This window comes from Excalfactoria chinensis, chromosome 1, assembly GCF_039878825.1.
Source record: "Excalfactoria chinensis isolate bCotChi1 chromosome 1, bCotChi1.hap2, whole genome shotgun sequence".
In the NCBI taxonomy this organism is placed as follows: Eukaryota; Metazoa; Chordata; class Aves; order Galliformes; family Phasianidae; genus Excalfactoria; species Excalfactoria chinensis.
The window spans coordinates 5873196-5892327 of record NC_092825.1 but is presented as its reverse complement, the minus strand read 5'-3'; the positions used below and the strand labels follow the sequence as shown (position 1 = coordinate 5892327).

General features: G+C 43.2%; 1 protein-coding gene across 1 annotated transcript in view; it reads right to left on the bottom strand.

The window, feature by feature from the left end:
• CAMK1D (calcium/calmodulin dependent protein kinase ID) overlaps nt 1–19132 on the bottom strand; it is a 213770-nt gene that overhangs the window by 77069 nt on the left and 117569 nt on the right. Inside the window, exon 3 of the mRNA XM_072328983.1 lies at nt 11128–11202. Within this exon, the coding sequence (XP_072185084.1) occupies nt 11128–11202 (75 nt within the window). The remainder of the gene's footprint in view (nt 1–11127; nt 11203–19132) is intronic.

The window sequence follows — 19132 nt, the reverse complement described above, 5'->3', positions numbered from 1 at the left end:
GAAAAGGGTATTTAGAGCAGATCTAGACCTTCAACTAAATCCACAGATGCTCACTATGCTATATATCTTATATCACTTTATATATTTTTTTAATATTATTTTTCTTTTTTTTTTTTTTTTCTACTCTTTTTTTGTCTGTACTGTTGCATAAATTGTCTTTTTGCATTAAACATTTAAACCATGTAAAAGCTCCAGGCCAAAAAAAAAGAGTGAAAGATAAAATAGTTTTCCCCAGGATATCAGCTTTTAAAAATATATTTCACTTCATCTGGAGCAGTCTGAAGGATTACCTAATCTCCAGCGACAGAAATCTCACCTACATTTCCCTCGCCACCCTTCAAACAAGGCAAGACAGCACCAAGGTGAAGCAGACCCTCCATACAGCACATCCAGCTGTGAAACTGTCTGAAAAGAGCGCATTTAAAAGCTTCTGGCAGAGGGTTTCTAGCCCTGAGAGGCAAAATGTCTGCAGTGCTTTCTGTGGATAGCACTTCCCCATGCTTGCACAGAACCTGACATGAGTCAATGGAAGAGACCCTGGACTGAGATGAGACAAATATTGCTGCAGATAACACTGGTGGAAAATCAGAATGAGGTCATTTTCCTCTCCTCTGTACTTCCTATCCCTAAGTTATGTTTGCACTTCTTGTTGGAGACACTGGGAAGCATCCAGCAATGGAGTGACCACGACCCATAGGACATAACAAGGAGCTTCACCCTGACAGTAGGACTGTTGCTTGGTCCTGGTCCCCTTTTTCTGGGGATGTAAGAGAATCATGGCAGAATTTTAGTGGTAGAAGTCCTAAGGTAGAAATGAATATTTGGATCATTTTTATTTTGTTAACTGACATTTAAGGCAAGAACTTAAACCACAGCTCTTAATAATGCTCTTTGTGTGCTTAATCATGAAATCACAGAATGACTTACATTGGAAGACACCTTAAAGATCATTGAATTTTAACCTCTCTGCTGTGAGCTGGTTGCATCCCATCAGATCAGGCTGCCCAGAGCCTGATCCAACACCTCCAGGAATGGGGCACCCACAACTTCTCTGAGTAACCTGTGCCAGTATCTCCCTCCTTAAGTTGGTCTTAACATATCAACTCTCTTTCAGTTGCTCCCGGGATGGGTTTCTGACTTCTTTTTCCTTGCATTTTTGGAAGAGTTATCTTCTTTCCATGGACATCTAAGGGCTGCACTAATCCAAGGATGGTAGCATTCCTTGGAGTATTATCAATTGGGGATTAAAAAATTAGAACTACAGAGTTCTATTTTCTTCTAACTAAGGAAAATGAAATAGAATAAACACCCATGTCCTCCAATGCATTTTCAGCAATCCAGAACAGAAATCCTCTTACAGTTAGGCCAGGGTCACTCAGATCTAAAAGGAGATTTTGTCTAAGAGAAGAAGGAACAAGGAGACAAAAGGATCTTGGTCTCTGAACAGTTTTCCTTCAATTAAACAGAAAAACAACCTTTACAGGCTGAGAAATAACCATGTGGCATGAATCAGAATAAAATGAGCAGATGTTCTATAAATGCATCAAAGTAAGGCTTCATCGGCTGTAGTATTCTCTTTTTCTACAAAATAATTTAAAAAGTAAAAGTTTGGCTATGGCAGACTGCTTCAGGGGAAAAAAAAAATACCGATTTGTTTTTTTCCACTGAGTAATTTTCCACTGGGGAATGCTGAGAGAAGAAAACCATGGCAAGAACTTTCTTCAGTTCTTTGAAAACAGTTTCTGCAAGAAGAGGTAACCACAGCACTACAAAGAAAGTCAAAACAGGATTTGAGTTAGGAACCAGTATTTCCATTAAAAATTCTGCTTTTTTACATAATCTTGTTTACAGTCCTGGCCCCGGCGTGGCCACGGAAAACTGCATGAATCATGGAATCATAGAATTGCATGAGTTGGAGGGGACCATTAAAGATCATCTAGCCCAGCTTACCTGCAATGAACAGGGATGCCCACAGCTAGATCAGGTGCTCAAAGCCCTGTCCAGCCTGACCTTGAGTGTCTCCAGGGGTGGGGGCATCCACCATCTCTCTGGGCAACCTGTGCCAGTGCTTCACCACCTTATCATAAGCAAATGTTTTCCTTATATACGATTTAAATTTCCCCTCTTTTTGTTTGCAACCATTTCTCCTTGTCGGATCTCCCTGACCTTGAAAAGATGTGCTACGCAGAGTTCTGGGGGCAGGTTTCAAACCAAATGTAAAACAAGAGATTTTCTCTTTCATTGTGAACATAGAATACTTCTGTATGTGATCCTGATGCTCCGTCACTAACTTGCCTGTTGATAAGTCAAGAGAAATAGAACTGCAAGACAGCACAACACCAACTCACTTACAGACCTTGGAACAGAATAACCTATCTGACAATATTACTGAGAAGCTGCAGATGGAATATGAACATGCTTGTAAAATTAGGCATTTTTGGGGCCACAAATCTATTACATGTCTTCTGCTGCACACTGACATTCCTCCAGAAGATAACACAGAGGAAAAAAACAACTTTTAATAACAGTATCACAGTGTAAAAGAACAGGCCTGTGAGTGCTGATTTTCTTTTTGCATCTTGCCCCTATACCACATTACTTCTCTTCAAAGCTTTCCATGCTGTTAAGAAAGCTCTTCTCAGTTTAAAGACGTGCAACCATTCAGTCAGAATGCCTCCATGTGGTATCAAAAAGGGATCCTACTATCCCATAATGAATCCTCATGCTGGGGCATATATGGATTTAACATTTATTACCTACCTTGCTCCAAAGCCCTTTTCTCCCAAAGCCAGCACCAGTTATTTAACTGATTTTAGTGCATGCAGTAAGTGCACTGCAGCGTAAATTACCAGGTACTGAGAGATGCAGAACGAAATGTGCAAGAGCAAATCAGTAACTACGCAAACATCAAGCAACCAGTGATGCAACACGTGGGCAAGGCATGAAAGGAAATGAATCTAAATTGCCACCTGCCTGCTGCTCAGAAAGGCCCCACTGCTGCTCTCAGGGAAGCAGTGGTATTACACAGGGCCGCTGGCAGATATATATTGCTGCTCCATGAACCACCTACGCCAGCTTGAGCTATACAATAGGGGCACAGGCAATTAGGAAGGGAGCTGCTGGGGATCTACTTATGGAAGAGAATTGTACTGATGCTGCCAACAGTTTACTGTTGTAAAAAATACAATCAACTCACATATTTTGCCTTAAAGATTTGGTGTCAGACCTTGCTGGAGACTGGACATAACCCCCAAACAAGTCTTCTGCTGCATGCAGGGTTCATCCCCTTCTTTCAGCAATGTGTTTGCAGTGAGGAGGAGGAATGGCCCAGAGTGAGTACCCTCAGAGAAGACTCCTTCACTGTGTGCACCAGAAAACAGTCACGTATGCCTGTCTGATTTATGAGTCCTCCCAGTCTTCCTGCAACTCTTAGGAATAACTGTTTAGAACAAGGTTTACTGGGAAGTTTGGACAAACCTCTTCTTTTCTTTACTGACAATAGCAGCTTCACAACAATAGATCACATAAAGCAAAGAGACATTTTCTTTGGAACCGTTCACATTTCTATAAAAGCAAACTACATTACAAAGGTGTCTGTTCAAGGAAATGTTTCTCCATTATCTCTCAATTCTCAAGGCTGCAGAGCACTCTCCATACGAAGTAGCACAGTGCTTTGATTCAAGATAAAAAAAAAAATCGTTGTCACATTGCTAATGTGTCAGAGTCCATAGTGGGATCCTTCAGACTAAGCTAACAATAACGAGTGCAAGTTTAGGAGCAAGGACATTGGCATTCTTCTACACATTTTGAAGGTGACTGCCTGTAAACGGCTTTGGAAATCATCGTGAGAAACAGTCCCAAAACAAAGAAGATTCTCACATTTTTTGTCACTCTGTAGGAAGGCTGCATTGATTTGCAGGGATTGTAAAAAGTCCTGTTCCTAGTCGGGGAAGGAAGGAATATAGCGGTTGTTCAGTGCCATTCCAGAGCTGCTTTACTTAGAGAGGACAGAAAGTAGAAGCTAAGAAGCCCTGCCAGGTCCACAAAAAAGCAGAAGAAAAATCGAAGTTAAAGGCAGATAGGACCGTACAATGAGTGTATACTGTGTTTTTGGGATCATACACAGTCCAGACAATTGCAGGTGTATAGAAGTTATTCTGGAGACAACTGTGTGGTCCGTCAGTCCATTACCAACAAATCTGCTCATTTCCTGATCTCTGCCAGCACTGATCTTTGCTATCAGCCACTGGAAAAGGAAAGACACTCCTTCATGTCCAACACTTATCAGTATAACTCAACTGATGCAATAATCTCCAAAGAAAAATATGTGCAATTGATGCTGAATTAATAGTTGCCACCCAGATCCCATGCGCATGATGCAGCTGTTGAGTCAGCAGCTGTTGTGCCATGGGTTGCTTGCCCCCCACCAGCTCAGGCTGCCCAGGGCCCCATCCAACCTGGCCCTGAGCAACTCCAGGGATGGGGCACCCACAGCTCCACTGGAAGCTGTGCCAGCACCTCAGCACACTCTGAGTAAAGAATTTCCACCTAATTATGTAATCTAAATATCCCCTTTAAAACTGTTCCCAAACACTGCAAGCCCGTACATGCCCAAATAGTCAGTGTGATTTCAAAATCTCAAATCCCAGCTCTGCAGTTTGGCACACACCTACAATTTGCCCACATCAAAGGCTGTGATTAACCCAGGATTCATTTTTTCTGAGCTCTTCTCCCAGAATTGTGCTTCATGCACCCAATTGCGTTATGCACACTTAACCCTGTTGCTGCTGTCCCATTTCATTTTAAACTTTGCCCAGCTGCATCCGTCACTGGGGAGCTGCTCCTTATATTGCACTCACAAAACTCTTGTCCATAGAAACACCAAAAAGCCTTTTTTCAATCACAGGACACAGCTAGTCCCATTTCTTGTTCCACTGCAGACTCCCGGAGGCCGTTCTGCCCACATCAGTGATGTGACCCCACAGGGAATGACAAAGTGAAGTTTTGCCCAACTAGAGCCCCTCAATCTCTGCTTAAATGTGTCAAAATCCACACAAAGCTTCCTTAGCACTCACAGTCTCCCTCCCTGGCATGTGTGGAACATCCTTCTTCATGTTGTAGTTCATAGGCAACATTTGCTCAAAAATATATACTAAAAAAAGTAAAATGTGTAAAAATTTACTTGACCAGAAACTGAGAGCAAGGGTTAGCAAGTGTTTTAACCAGTAAAACCTTTGACAGCCAACTACCACATAAATTTACCATCTCGTTCTCATGCAGCATGATGAGGTATCAGCAGCACGATGAGGTATCAGCAGCATGTGTTCAGTCCTTTTGACATAGACCGAGTGTATTTTCAATGTGTGTCAGGGCCCAATTTGCCCCATGTGAGTCAGGACTATAGAATATAAAGAACAGAGTTTATGGGTGCACAGCTGATCTCCCAGTCTGTACCACAGACCAACCAAACCCCTTGGCCAATGTTCATCAACTCCAGTGTTCTCCTTTACTAGAACTGTTTTCCCTTACTACCATTAATGATAATGATAACACACCATCCATGGAAAAGAGTGATGTGAGGGGCTTCTCTTAGCTGCCTGGACAAGAATTTTCTGCAGGTAAAGAACCCAAATGGCTTTTCTAGATCATATCAATTGTGAATGAAGGGATATTTCCTTCTGCCTTATGCATAATGCTTTGCAGGCAAAAAAACAAGTACAGAAATAAATCCCATCTAAGGAATTCAGTGCAGCAGAACTATGTTTTGCTTTAATTAGCATCCTGATGTGATGGTGGCTTGGCATGTGGATTGCTCTTTTGTAACACCGTGTGTCCTTGCTAGACTCCTTAAGGAACCTGGCAAACAAGGCACTTCCCTCAATTGTATCTTGTTTTTCTTGGAGGCTGAATATTTTCATTGTAATGTCACTTGCAAAGCCTGTCCATGCTCCACTGCTCTTGGAGTGTGCGTAAGCACTGATCTTACAAAAAAGAACCAAAAGGAATTCAGCACTTAATCCCAGCTTAGCACTCCACTTGCTTATTTACAAAGCATACAGGTGAGAGGCAAAATCCCAGGTGGTGTGGGTTCCAGTAACAGTAAAAACTTCTGCGCATTTTACTGCAGGTAGTTGCATGCCAGTCCAAGCTGACTCCCAGGCCCTCGCAGGGTTACAACATGCTTATGTGTGGCAGGGGAGAGTTAACAGCAGAAATGGTGCACCGAAACTCTGAATCTGCAAAATACTCTGATGTATGTATAGGGATATCACAGCCTCAAAAGGACCTCATCTGGGGGAAATGCTCTGGCTTCTTCAGCCCATCAGCAACACAGACTGACATGATCTAGGTTAAACAGCCCCTCTACAGAGAACTACTATCGTGCTGCACAGCCACCAAAGAGGCCACTGGTTAGGCTTTAAGTCACTGGGTCCTGAAGACAAAGTTCTCAACTAGAACATATTCCTGCCTCCCTTTCTTCTCAGCTCTGAGGTTTAGTTCTGCTATAAAAATCCTGTGTTCTTCTGAAACACCTCAAAAGTTAGTCCCAGCACTGCAGAGCTTCGTGGGAGCATGCCCCAAGTACTTGACATCAGTAGAAATTTCTCTGGATTTGGCACTCTTCTTGACCAAGGTGGGTGTTTAGTTTTAATCATTACCTAGCCATGTGCCTTCCAAGGCCTGCTGGTGTCACCTTTACAGTCTCATTACCTTCATGAGGAATTAGAGAAATAAGACTTTCAGCCCCAGTTTAAATTGCAACCCAAAAGACATAATTTTATTAGGAAATGCTCCATATCCATAAGGCTGTCCAACAGTGACGTGGATTCCTTGGAGAACGTGTGTCTGGAGACTTTTAGGAACAGGCTGGATGAATTTCATAAGCTTTGGAGGTGCCTGTTAGACCTATTTCCAGCCTGTTTTCCATAAGAAGTGAGGCACATGTGGTCACCGTCTGTCCATTCCAGTTTGTCAAGCCTTAGAAACTTCTGACCCATTGGGCATACTGAGAATCGTAGAATATCCTGAGTTGGAAGGGACTCATAAGGGTTGTCAGAAGACTGGAGATACCAAAAACTTGCAGTTCTTACATATTTAAAGCAAATTGATGAATAAGGGAGAATACAGAAATGAACACTGTTGTTGACTTTTAACACAGCCCGTATCCTTCTGGAGAGTCAACAGCAGAAGCAGTGAGAAACACATCTCCAAAGAGGTGCATGGCCTGTGACTAATGGAAGGTGCGTGCAGGTCTTTGGGAGATCAAACTTTGCTGCTTCGTGCTCTGATGTAGATAAATGATGGAGATGAAGTCAGTGATGAGCATTGGAGACCTGCTCTGACCTGCACAGGCAGCGCCTTCTGAAACACCGCATCCAAACAGTCCCATAACACTTAGATGGAAAATACGTGTTTATGTAAATCAATTTTTACACATGACTTTCTGGCACGTAGAGAATGAATCATCAATATCCAAAGAGGCCGTTTATGGCAATGAAACATTAGTATCTGACAATACAAACTACAGCTGGATATTTCCCTGCACGGGCAAGATAAGGCGAGGCAGATGGCTTAGGTAGGGTAATTCTTACCATGCAGCCCCAGTAGCAACCTATAATTGCTCGTTAATGATGTTTACTGTAATTCATACTATCATCCCAAGATACGCATCAATAAAACTTTCCTTTTTGAAATCATTTTCCCCTATCTTCTCTGGGGAAAAAGAATGACACTTCTTCAAATATTTTGGTGATCATCTTCGTTCTCGGGTTGGAATATCCTGCACTTTGGGGAAACAAATGAAGAAATAATGGGCCAGCCATTTCTAAGGAATAGGATAATGCTTTGAGACTGCACATGAAACTCTGAGCTGTCAGATTCAGATACCTCCAACTCTGGAGTACCTTGCAGTCACAGGGCTGTGACAGATTGAACTGTTTTATGATGGCTCACATACACTGTACATAAAAATAAGGGGATGAAACCAAATCTGGAAATCAGATTTCCACAAGAACATACCAGGAAACACACAGGACATTCACCAACAGCTAAATAACCCCGGGAAATGCTCCCAGAGGGACTTGCAGGAATTAATTGTCAAGTAGACACAGCCAGCCACCTCTTCACCTCCTTTTCTACAAGCTCCAGGACAGATGCTGCTACATATTCCTGCTCTTTGACAGAGTAAATGAGATGCAATATCTATCCTTCAGGATAACCAGCTAACAAGCATAGCTTTCAATAGCAGATGTACCAAAGGGTGAACACATAGGGGTATGAACAGGGGTATGGAGTGATTCCCACACTTTCTCCCACTGTGAGCTATGAGATGCTCAGGGGCTGTGATGTGGATTTTCCACATAACTGCAACAAGTGCTCTGAAGGCTGGTGATGAAAATGCTGCCCATGCAACAAAAAATCTCCCACAGCAATCACGAGTAAGTGCTCACTTAGAAAGTAATGAATCAGGAGAAGGGCATGTGGATTTGAGATCTGCTGTGCCCATGGTACTGCTCTTTGAGTGGTCCTAATATTACTCTATTTTCTATTTGTCTAAATGTGGCTTCTGGGAACCTGCTTGATCACAATCACTTCTAAATTCACACTAAACTCAAATTTTAAACGCACACAACCATTGCCTTGTTTAGGAGAATTATACAAGAATCTCAAGCTAAACCACATAAGGAATCTAATAATATTACACAGGGAAGAGATGCAAACAAATAGATACCTCATGCCATGCAGTGCTTCAGAGCTACTGTATCAATAAGTTGGTGTTACTCTGGAAACAAGATTATTCCTGCATGCATTCTTCCCGACTGAAAGAAAGAAAGGAAGCATGCAGAATTGATTTTAAGTCTTCTAAACTTTGTGGAAATGCAGCCTTGAATCCCAGCTCTTGAAAATCCAGATCAGAAAGGCAGCGCAGATGCAAAGTGCATGGTGATGGGGGATGTGCATGCTGACCTCTTCATTTTGTCATAGCACGAATACAGAATACACCTTGTGCAGATCTCAGTACAGCAGGGCCTTATTTTAATTTGCAGCAGTGAAGAGGGCTGACAACCACAGCCTGGCACAACATGAACAGTCTTCAATAAAATAACCTAATGTGTTTTACTCCATAGCTGAAGCTGACTAAGTGCAGGACATGCACGAGTTTTGTCACACTGGCTTTCTGCATGAGTAGGAGTTTACATTGCTGTTTCTAGATCACACACAAGTATGTGCCCAAATTCAAATAAAATGATCCCATAGTTTTGAAGGATTCCTCATCCTGGCTGAAAAGAGCTCAGGCCCACAGCCCTGATCATTCGAGATGGGGTCCCAGCTTCTGCCTTCAGCCAGACATCCCACCACCATGTGGGCTTTGGTGAAGCAGTGTCCCTTTACAGCAGCTAAATTCTTGGTCCTTGGGAAGTCAATCAGCTCAGTTTAAAAATGCAGCTATGATAAAAAGAATAATTTCCTAGTTAAGTGTTCAATTATAAACAAGTAGAATTTCAACAAAGGAAAATGCTGGGTGCTGCCCCTGGGATGGAGCAATGCTGAAGTGGTCCAGCAGTTGAATTAGATGATCTTCAAAGGTCTCCTCTCCTCTCCTCTCCTCTCCTCTCCTCTCCTCTCCTCTCCTCTCCTCTCCTCTCCTCTCCTCTCCTCTCCTCTCCTCTCCTCTCCTCTCCTCTCCTCTCCTCTCCTCTCCTCTCCTCTCCTCTCCTCTCCTCTCCTCTCCTCTCCTCTCCTCTCCTCTCCTCTCCTCTCCTCTCCTCTCCTCTCCCTTTCTTTCTTTCTGTGCTATGCTATTCCACTCCATTCCACTCCATTCCATTCCATGATAGGTTGACAGTCAGATAAATAAGATGGTCTTAGTGGTATTTTTCAATGCTAATGATTCTATGATTCTGTCTGTACTAACACATTCGGTCTCACCTATGATTACAGCCCTACATTTTAGATAAGCCAATGATATGGACACAAGAAACCTGGAAAAGTGAGGGTTAAACCACAATAAGTTAGGTAGCAATAAACACTGATTTTTCTTCTCCACAGAGATTAAACAAAAATAAGGATTTGTAAATCAACTGGTAATGAAACTGGTACTTCCCACAATCCAGATGGTATGTTGAAATTTGTATGATGCTGAGGTGCCTGTGCAAATCATTTTACAGCATTTTGGGCAGAAATGTAGGACTACAAACACAAACTAAAAATGTACAAGGCTTCATTCTTCCCACACAACCAGCAGGACGGCTACTAATGACATCTGCTTCCCTGGATGTTACCAACAGATCAGGGCCCAGCATGGTCCCCAGTGGCTTCCCGTCAGATATTAAACCCCAGATCTACCTCCATCAGAAGCTCCAAGCTCCCCTGTGGCACATCTGTCTCTTCACAGCAGCGCTTTATCTCTCTGCCCCATCTGTCTGCACTGCTCATGTTTCAGGTAATCTCATCAGTGAAGAAGCGGGAGACCAGAGACAATAAGAAATTTTAACTGCACATCAGGTTGGTTTGGTTCTTTTAAATTGATTTCAGAAAGAAAAAAAGAAAAAAAGAAAGAAAGAAAAAAGAAAAATACCCCAAAGCACTATGATCATCACTTCCTCCTTGCCAGGTGGATGTGGCAAGAGGGCCAGGTCAGCCACAACACATCACATGTCTGATGAGATATTGATCTTCTTAAGCTCAGAGTAGGGAGGAAAAAGGAAGTAGAGTGGCTCTGATGGGAGACACATGAAGGAACAGTGCAGTGAGATGGTCCTACTTCTGAGACAAGCAAGATGCTTTCTTGCAAATCCACCACCCATCCACTCCCTCTCACTGCAGACCTGTTGGGTCACAGGGAGCTACATGGATGGCAATTCAGGGTCATTTCTAGTCCCCTTAACAGAAAATCCCCTGTTAACTTTGCTTTGATTTTGGAAGACTGTTCACAAAAGACTTGAGCTCCCAGTTTCACAGCAATCCAGCCCACCACATCTGAAGGTCCATTTTAACCACCAGCCAAGGATTTTGGACACAAGACAAATACCTCTCAGTTATTCCATCATTTGAGTTAAAAATCAAGATTAGAACAAGAAGAGTTGGCAATTTTGACACAGAAATTTAGTTGGGTTCAGTACTTACAATTGCATGACCAAGTATAAATGGTTTGGGCTCTCATAGATGTCTTCCAGAGCAACTATATTCTCATGCTTGATCCTGGAAAAACAGAAGACAAATAAAAGATGAAGTAGTCTTCTTTTAGAAAGTGGCTGCAAAAGAAAAGAAAGTTATTTTTAGTTAGGCACTAATTGTCAGTGCTTCCATTCATTGTGACAAAATACGATCTTGACTGAAGTAAATAGTTACAAACATTTTACAGCCCAGAAAATGCTCAATAGTTAAGTATCTGGGGCAGTAGAAGCTTGGAGTCTCTCGGTCAGATGAATGGAGATGGTTGCCTGGAGGTTGAATCTCAAGACAGCAGCAAACTGGGTGCAATGGGATGGAGGCAGACTGTAGGTTGGAGGGATTTGTCTCCATGCAGACAGAAGCTGGAGAACAGATAGAACAGACACACAATGGCCCCATGTTCCTATCCACTGAATTTCCCCAGTCCAATGTCACACCAGGTCTGGATGCCCAAATTTCCCTGCAGTTTGCTGCATGCTTTCCATCCAAATGCTCCCACCGTATTCATGAATTTTCTACACCTTCATGATACGGGACCAAGAAATCCTTGAAATCATCACTACAAAAAACTGCCTCCGTCTCCATCGTGCTGCTTTCTTCTCACTGTGAACACAGTTACATAAACACAGAGTTTCTAAAAAGTGACTGCATTTGGTGATCTGCCATGTGGATTTTCTGTGTCTCCTAAGGGGTGAGCCTGCTCTCACACTTCTCCCCAGGGATGGGAACAGGCAGATTGTGCAATGACATAAACCTCACTTCGAAAAGAAACCAGATTTCATACTGCACAGCAGGTGGCTGGAGGGCATGGATCATTCCCACCAAGCCTCCAGGACCTCTGGTTTGTCAAAATGCTGTGTTTAAAGAGAAAAATAATCTCTATAAACACACGTCTAATTAACTACTTAGAGCAATGCCTCTGTGGGTTTGCTACTTAAAAAACAATTTCCAAAAGATACATTTAACTTGTGCAAACTCTAAAGAGACAACAGTACAACCCCAGGGGCAGAATATTAATTACACCAATTACAGACAATTGTTTTAAGAGCAAGAGAAAGCTGGGAAATGCCATGCACAGACTGCTCATCGAACAACATAGAGACACATTCAGAACATAAAAGTGCATAATCAGCACATGCAGAGCTCTCTACAAGTCTCAAGGTTCAAGCAGATTAATTAGGATGCTTAATTATCTGTCAAGACCTCATCCTCAGCATTCCCGAGTGTCCCAGTGTCTGTGTGATGATGATGAGAGCAGAAGGTCCCATGCACATGGCAGGGTCATTCCCCTAGGAACAGAGACTAATCCAGTTTCCTCTGAGTTCACTAGGTAGATTATGACTGACCTGAATTTACACCCATAATCTGCCATCAAAAGTTGCATCCATATAGGGACCTTTATGTAGAGGAAATTTTACATCAACAATAAGTGAGACCAAATGCCATGTGCTACAGGAGGTCAGTGCAACAGATACATGAGTAGGCTCTTCACTAGAAGGTACCCTAGAATTCCAAATGGCATTTCAAGCAAACAGTCACTTTTAATGGAAATTATTCCATGTGTAGGCCCACTCTCCTTTATGCACATACATAGTTGTGCAACTGGCACCATCATAACCAAGAAAGTAGCAATAACACAAATAGTGATACAGGTTTAAAGCCTGTAATGTAGTCTGCGTTACAGTTCTCACTGTGTGCAAATTAATTCTTTGCATTTTTATTTTTTAGATTTCGAGAACATCGTTTTAATTTTATTTATCTGCTGATCTTTGAAATCAGGAGCAGGTCACGAACACTAGGAATTTCTCAGTGAAAGACAGGGGAAGTGAAAAGAGAGCAGATGAAGGAGTGAGACAGGGGATGTGAAACCCAAGAGGGAAAGAAGGCAGTAGATGCTGAATCAACCCATAGGGATGAAGGCATTTGGAAAAAGATGTCCTGGGAAGTGATACCTGCAAACCATTGCTACCAGATGTTGCTGCGTTAGAGGAGTTGGTTGTGATAGGATGGAGACATTCTGATTCTATGATTTACTTCTGCTCTGGCTCAGCCTCCTTAAGGCCAGCAAGGCACGTTCCTGTGTGGAGCCAGGAGTTGGACTCAATTACCCTTATGGGTCCCTTTCTATAACTTGGGATATTGTATCAACCAATAGGCTACTTAAAGGAAAACCAAATCCAAAATTAAAATAAAGAAATAAATAAATCATAATGCTCATTAGAGACAGCTTGGGTGGAAGCCCATGGGTTCAACCAAGGTGCAGGTTCTGCTGGTGAACCCGAACAGCTGCGTGCCTCCCAGCAGAGGTCACTGCAGCCAGCAGCTGTGATGAGATGTACTCCACCTGCAGAAATACATGTGCTCCTTCTCTTACTTTAAAGCATACAAGCGCAATCACCAAGAGATCAGAAACCTTCTTAACTGACTGCTGTTCACTGCAAAAACACTCTGAGACTGAGAAGATTGAGCTGTTTTTTTCTGGTGTCCTATACAAAAAGGAAGAAGATTCCTTAAAACCAGGGTAGCATCCTAACCAATGGGCCATATTATTCCAGACCCCTCTCCTGGAGGGGCAGGGGCACTGTATTGACTACAGCCTTAGTGAATTGTTTCTCAGTTTTAAAAAAGCTCCCAAAATAAACATGAAAACCTGGGTCTGGTTGATATATTTGAGATCAGTTTACATAAATTGTTAAAACAAGGAAACATCCAGCTAAGGACATCTCCCTTTTAACCTGCCCTTCATCTTGATGCTTTCTTCGATTCAGTCTCTCCTTCCTGGCAAATCCCAGGGCTTCTTCCATCTTCTGTGCCTCCATGCTGTGTCCCCATCTCTCCATTTGTGACATGAAAGGAAGGTGTGACCTCACAGCACTGTTGCTATGTTCATTGCTAGAAACATTCTGAGGCCATTCAGTTTCTGGGATTGTTCATTCTGGAGAAGAGGAGGCTCAGGGGAGACCTTATTGCCCTCTACAACTGCATGAAAGGAGGTCGTAGAGAGGTGGGTATCGGCCTCTGATCCTAGGTAGCAGCGATAGAGAGAGAGTGGCCTTCATTTGCACCAGGGGAGGTTCAGGTTGGATGTTAGGAAATATTTCTTCTCAGAAAGAGTGGTAAGGAGTCAAAGTAGAGGAAAATACATCTGGAAGTGAGAATCGGTGAAATTTAAGTATAAAATATATATATATATATATATGAAATATATGAAGAGTATTGATCCTGGTGAGAAACAATGAAAAGAAAGAACGGATTCATCAAAATCACAGCATCACTTGTTTAAAAGCTGTGCAGACAGATGTGAGCCACAAGTCACAGTGCAGATGTAACCAAGTGAAATTATAGAAATTCCCCCCTGGCCTTTTCAGTCTGCTCATAAGCTTCTACGGAGGTGTCAGCAACACAAATGAACAGAGACACTTCTGTACCCGGGCAATGTAACACGTAAACTAATGATCTATAAATTACAGATGAGATAGAATATAAAGATCTGATAATAAATATGTTTTGATAACCCAATGTATAGATAAAAATTTAATAATCAAATAGCTGTTGTGTGTGAATACAGCCTAATGAAGTATAGCATATATAAACCAATAATCTAGTTGCCAGGTATGACGCTGGGGAGCAAACTGAGCCAGGCAACTGAGGACTGTGTGTGACTTTTCCAAGCACAGCAGCTGTGCAAACAAGGGCCTGCAGAGAGTATTTGATCTGCTGCACAGCATCAAGCATGGATAGGTTCCCTTTGTCTGCTGTAGAGCTGTTGTGCAAGAGCCTTACTTGGGGACTTATCATTGTTCCCTGCCTGCTACAGCATCCAGTGCTGCTGAAACACAGAACTGTCATCCTCTGAAGGAGCTGATAACCTGTCCCTAAAACAAGACCTGGCTTGACCAGAAGTGGCATTTAGCCATGGGACCATTCCCACGACCATGCCAAACTGGGTGTTCTGTGATGAGTGATGAGTTCATGGTGTGGAGCTCCACTGGTGCTGAAAATCACCCTTAGAACTTGGCAACACAGCCTCCACATTCTGCCCACTGCCACCAGAAGGGCAGAAGTCCCACAGGGTTAGAACTAGCCCCACTGAGTAAAGATCACTTCAACATTCACCAATAAATAGATTAATGAAATACATGGGGTTGGGTTGAAGGTTGCTATGAAGAATCAAAGGGTTTAAATATGGACAGTGATGTACAATAAGGGAAGCTGAATCCTTTCATGGCTGAGCTTCTGTACATCTCTGCTGGTTCCCCACCATCCCAGAGACCAAGAAAATGAAAGTATATGAGTTGCATATTCCCATGGATCATTAATTAGAGGAGCAATAGGGATGAAAACAGAGGACCTGTTAGCTGCTGAGCTGGCAGAACGGTGTGCTAAAATTCCAAGCTGCAAACGTGTGCAATAAACTATGACTGAATCACTCATACTAGCATCTATCATATGCAACACTGAAAATGAGGATCAGCTAGAAGAATACAGCACATAAACCCTGGGCAAACATGAGAGCCTTTTAAGTAGGGCAGGTTCCCTACGTAACAACTCTTTTTGAGTCAGAGCGTTACAGTTCCAAGCCATGACATTTAATTCTGCACCTCCACGAACAGCACGCGTCAGTGATAAAATGCCACAAGAAAGCACAAATAATTTTGCAAAAGCCAAAAATAACAAACGCCCAAGTCTGTAAGGATTTGTGTCTTTGTGTAATGAAACATCTTTGCAAATAAATGCTCAGTTCTTTCCACAGGTGCCCTGCAGTGGGTTTTTCCAGCAGCACGGTGTTATAGATTTGTCAAGTCCACCGCTGGGCTAAGGGAGTTGTTTAAATAGGATGTGAGGGAATGAGCTCAAGTTGCACCAGAGAGGTTGGATGTTAGGAAGAACTTCTCAGGAAGAGTGGTGAGGCATTGGAACAGGCTCAACAGGAACTACCTTGGGGGTAGGTGGATGGTTGGACTAGACTATCTTAGTGGTCTTTTTCAATGTTAATGAGTCTAGGACTCCATGAAATCAAGGCTCCTGCTCTGGGAGAGAGTGTCAGGATTTGTGATTTGTCCTCTCCATGTGAGGCCACTTACAATTTGGACTTTTGACAACTAAACAGACATGCACGATGGGAGAAGTCAAGTCTCTAGTTCTGTTCCCTCCCTTTCTTATCCCACAGCCCCCAAATGTCCTCCAAGGTGGGTATTTTGCAGATGGATATTCCCCATATAGCTGCACTGATAATCGCATGAGCAGAGTTCAGCATGACACTCCTCCCATCGTCCAGGTTTCCCACCCACGTGGACTTTCTGGTGTGAAAAGAAGAAACGTAAGCTCCAGTCCAGGCTTTTTCATATAGCTGATAGTTACCAGGTCTCTCTCTTCCATAGATTCTCTGGTATCTTATAAAAGTCATAGCAGCCCTACTCCCTCCAACAAGATGCAAACTTTTCTTCATGATGATTTCAGTCTATTCAATCTTTTATACCACCATTGCTTGGTTTGAAAACAGCCTATGGACAGCATTATACAATGACGTCAACCATCCATGAGAAGTGGCCCCAGTATCTGCTTTTCTACCCTACAGCATCTAGATTACTGCCTGGTGTCTTTATTTATTTATTTATTAAGCTCTATTCTTAATTTTCTTATTACAAAGACCAGGAGGAGTTTTATTGGATTTAGTGTTGAATATTCTCTTGCATTAAAAACAAAAGGGAGCTTGTAGTTATGGGCAGAAATAAAGGAATGCTGCTCACTGCGTCTCACAGCCAGATGGCATTTTTGACCTCTTCTGATCTCCTTCCACAACAAAACCTTTTGTTCTCACAACCACTGCCCACCTTGCCTTGCTGGATCTAATGACTAGGCAAGGGAGAGCTAATTCCAGCTCAAGGCCAGATGGTTCCATCCCCATATGCTGAATGCCTGGTCAGATTAACTAAACTTTTGACTGGCAGGCCAAAGAGTTTAACTTAGAGGGCAGATGTGGTCTCCAAACCACAGCCTTCTGACTACACATGGAGGGCATTAATATTTTTCACTATTACCTTTAAGATGTCTATGCTTCTATGGGATTAACTGAAGACAGAAACTGTTATCATACAGTCCTGCCTGCTTTAGAAACCCTGCCAAAAGAGAATGATCCTGGATACCTTGGAATGGAACTCAAAAGCCAATGTGGTGGGATCAATCTGTTCGTAAACCTGCCTTCAGTCATGACAGAAGATGAGACTGTGATAAAGAGCCCCAGTGCTGGTAGGAAGCAGCCAGCAGCCCAGCATTCAGAGGAAGCAGGAGCAGACAGAATTCAGGAGACAGATGCCCACTGAAAAGCCCCTCCCTTAAGAGCATGGTGATGATTTTCAAACTAGTTTTTCAAACTGACTAGTTTAACTAGTTTAACTATTCCACAGTTTTAACACCTCAGTTTGGACTCAATTTTTCTGTATGCCAATAAATGAGCCTGGATGGGATTTGTCCCAGTGCAGTGTCCCAGCACAGAGCTGAGTGTTTCTGGTGCCCGTGGAGCTGCCTTCCACAGGGCTTGCATGAGGGCATCACTGAATGTACAGAGGAAGGAGGGTGGGCATGCAGCAGGCCTTTCTTGCCTAGTGCTGCACTTGTCCCATCTCAAGTGCTACAACATGCCTCATGTGTTTTTGCTGTGATAATGTCAGCTTGGAGACACTTCACAGCTAGAAACCTGAGCTGTGTAATTCAGCAGCTGTAGCACTAACTGGCTGTGACAAAACCCACCCACGTGCACCTCACCACTTCTGATCTGTGCCCTACCTCGTGTCGCACGCCCTAACTGTAATCCTTCTATTTTCACTAGATCCTGTGAGCAGAGGTCTGGCTTCTTTACTGCCCAAGGCATCTACTGATGCTTTTTATGATGGCATCCTTCCTCCTGCACTGAGCTTTGCAGTGCAGCTTGAAGGGACCTTTCACTCAGCTCAAAAAATAGCTTGTTTACCTTCTGGGAAGAGAGTTGTATGAACCTCGCGAGGCCCACAACACATGTATTCTCATTTTGGAGACACTTTCTAGCCATCAAGCATGATGCAAAAGACATGCTTGAGGGTGAAATCCCGAAGCTTTCTGAAACAATAGCTGGCTCCAGCTGTTGTGCTGCTGTGCGTATTAAGCATGCAAGGCGTGAGCCCACAGGGGACTCAGGCTGAGGTTATGGCCTGTTCTGCCTCATCTCCAGATCATAACAAAACTCAGACAAAGGCTGAACATCCCTGGCACAGACATGTGGGTTTTCATTAAGCAACAAATATCCTAAAAAGGCTCTGTGTGCATTATTAGTCAACAGCTGGCTGAACGTGAGCCAGCAGTATGTCCAGGTGGCCAAGAAAGCCAGTGGCATCCTGGCTTGTATCAGACACAGTGCAGTCAACAGGAGAAGAGAGGTGATTGTTCCCCTCTATTTAGCACTGGTGAGCCTGCATCTCAAATGCTGTGTTTTGGGCCCCTCACTACAAGAAAGGCATTGAGGCTCTGGAGTGTGTTCAGAGTTGGAGCAATTAAGCTGTGAAGGGTCTGGAGCACAAGGTCTTATGGGGAGCAGCTGAAGGAACCAGGACTGTTCAGCCAGGAGAAGAGGGTATTCAGAGGAGACCTTACAACTCTACGACTGCCTGAAAGGAGGTTGTGGTGAGGTGGATGTCAGCCTCTTCTCCTGGGTAACAGGGATAGGATGAGAGGCAATGGCTTTAAGTTGTGTTTGGGAGATTCAGGTTGGATATTAGGACAAATTTTTTCTCAGGAAGAGTGGTGAGGCATTGGCACAGCCTTCTGACTGGCCTTCTGACCAGGGAGAGCAGAGAAATCCCCAAGCCAGGGCTATCCCTGATTCCAAGAATATCACGTATTGCCATGAGATGCAGACTGAGCCATCAGAACAAGGGTTTCAAAGCAGATCACAATTGGCAGTAGTCAGAAATGCTTGAAAAGC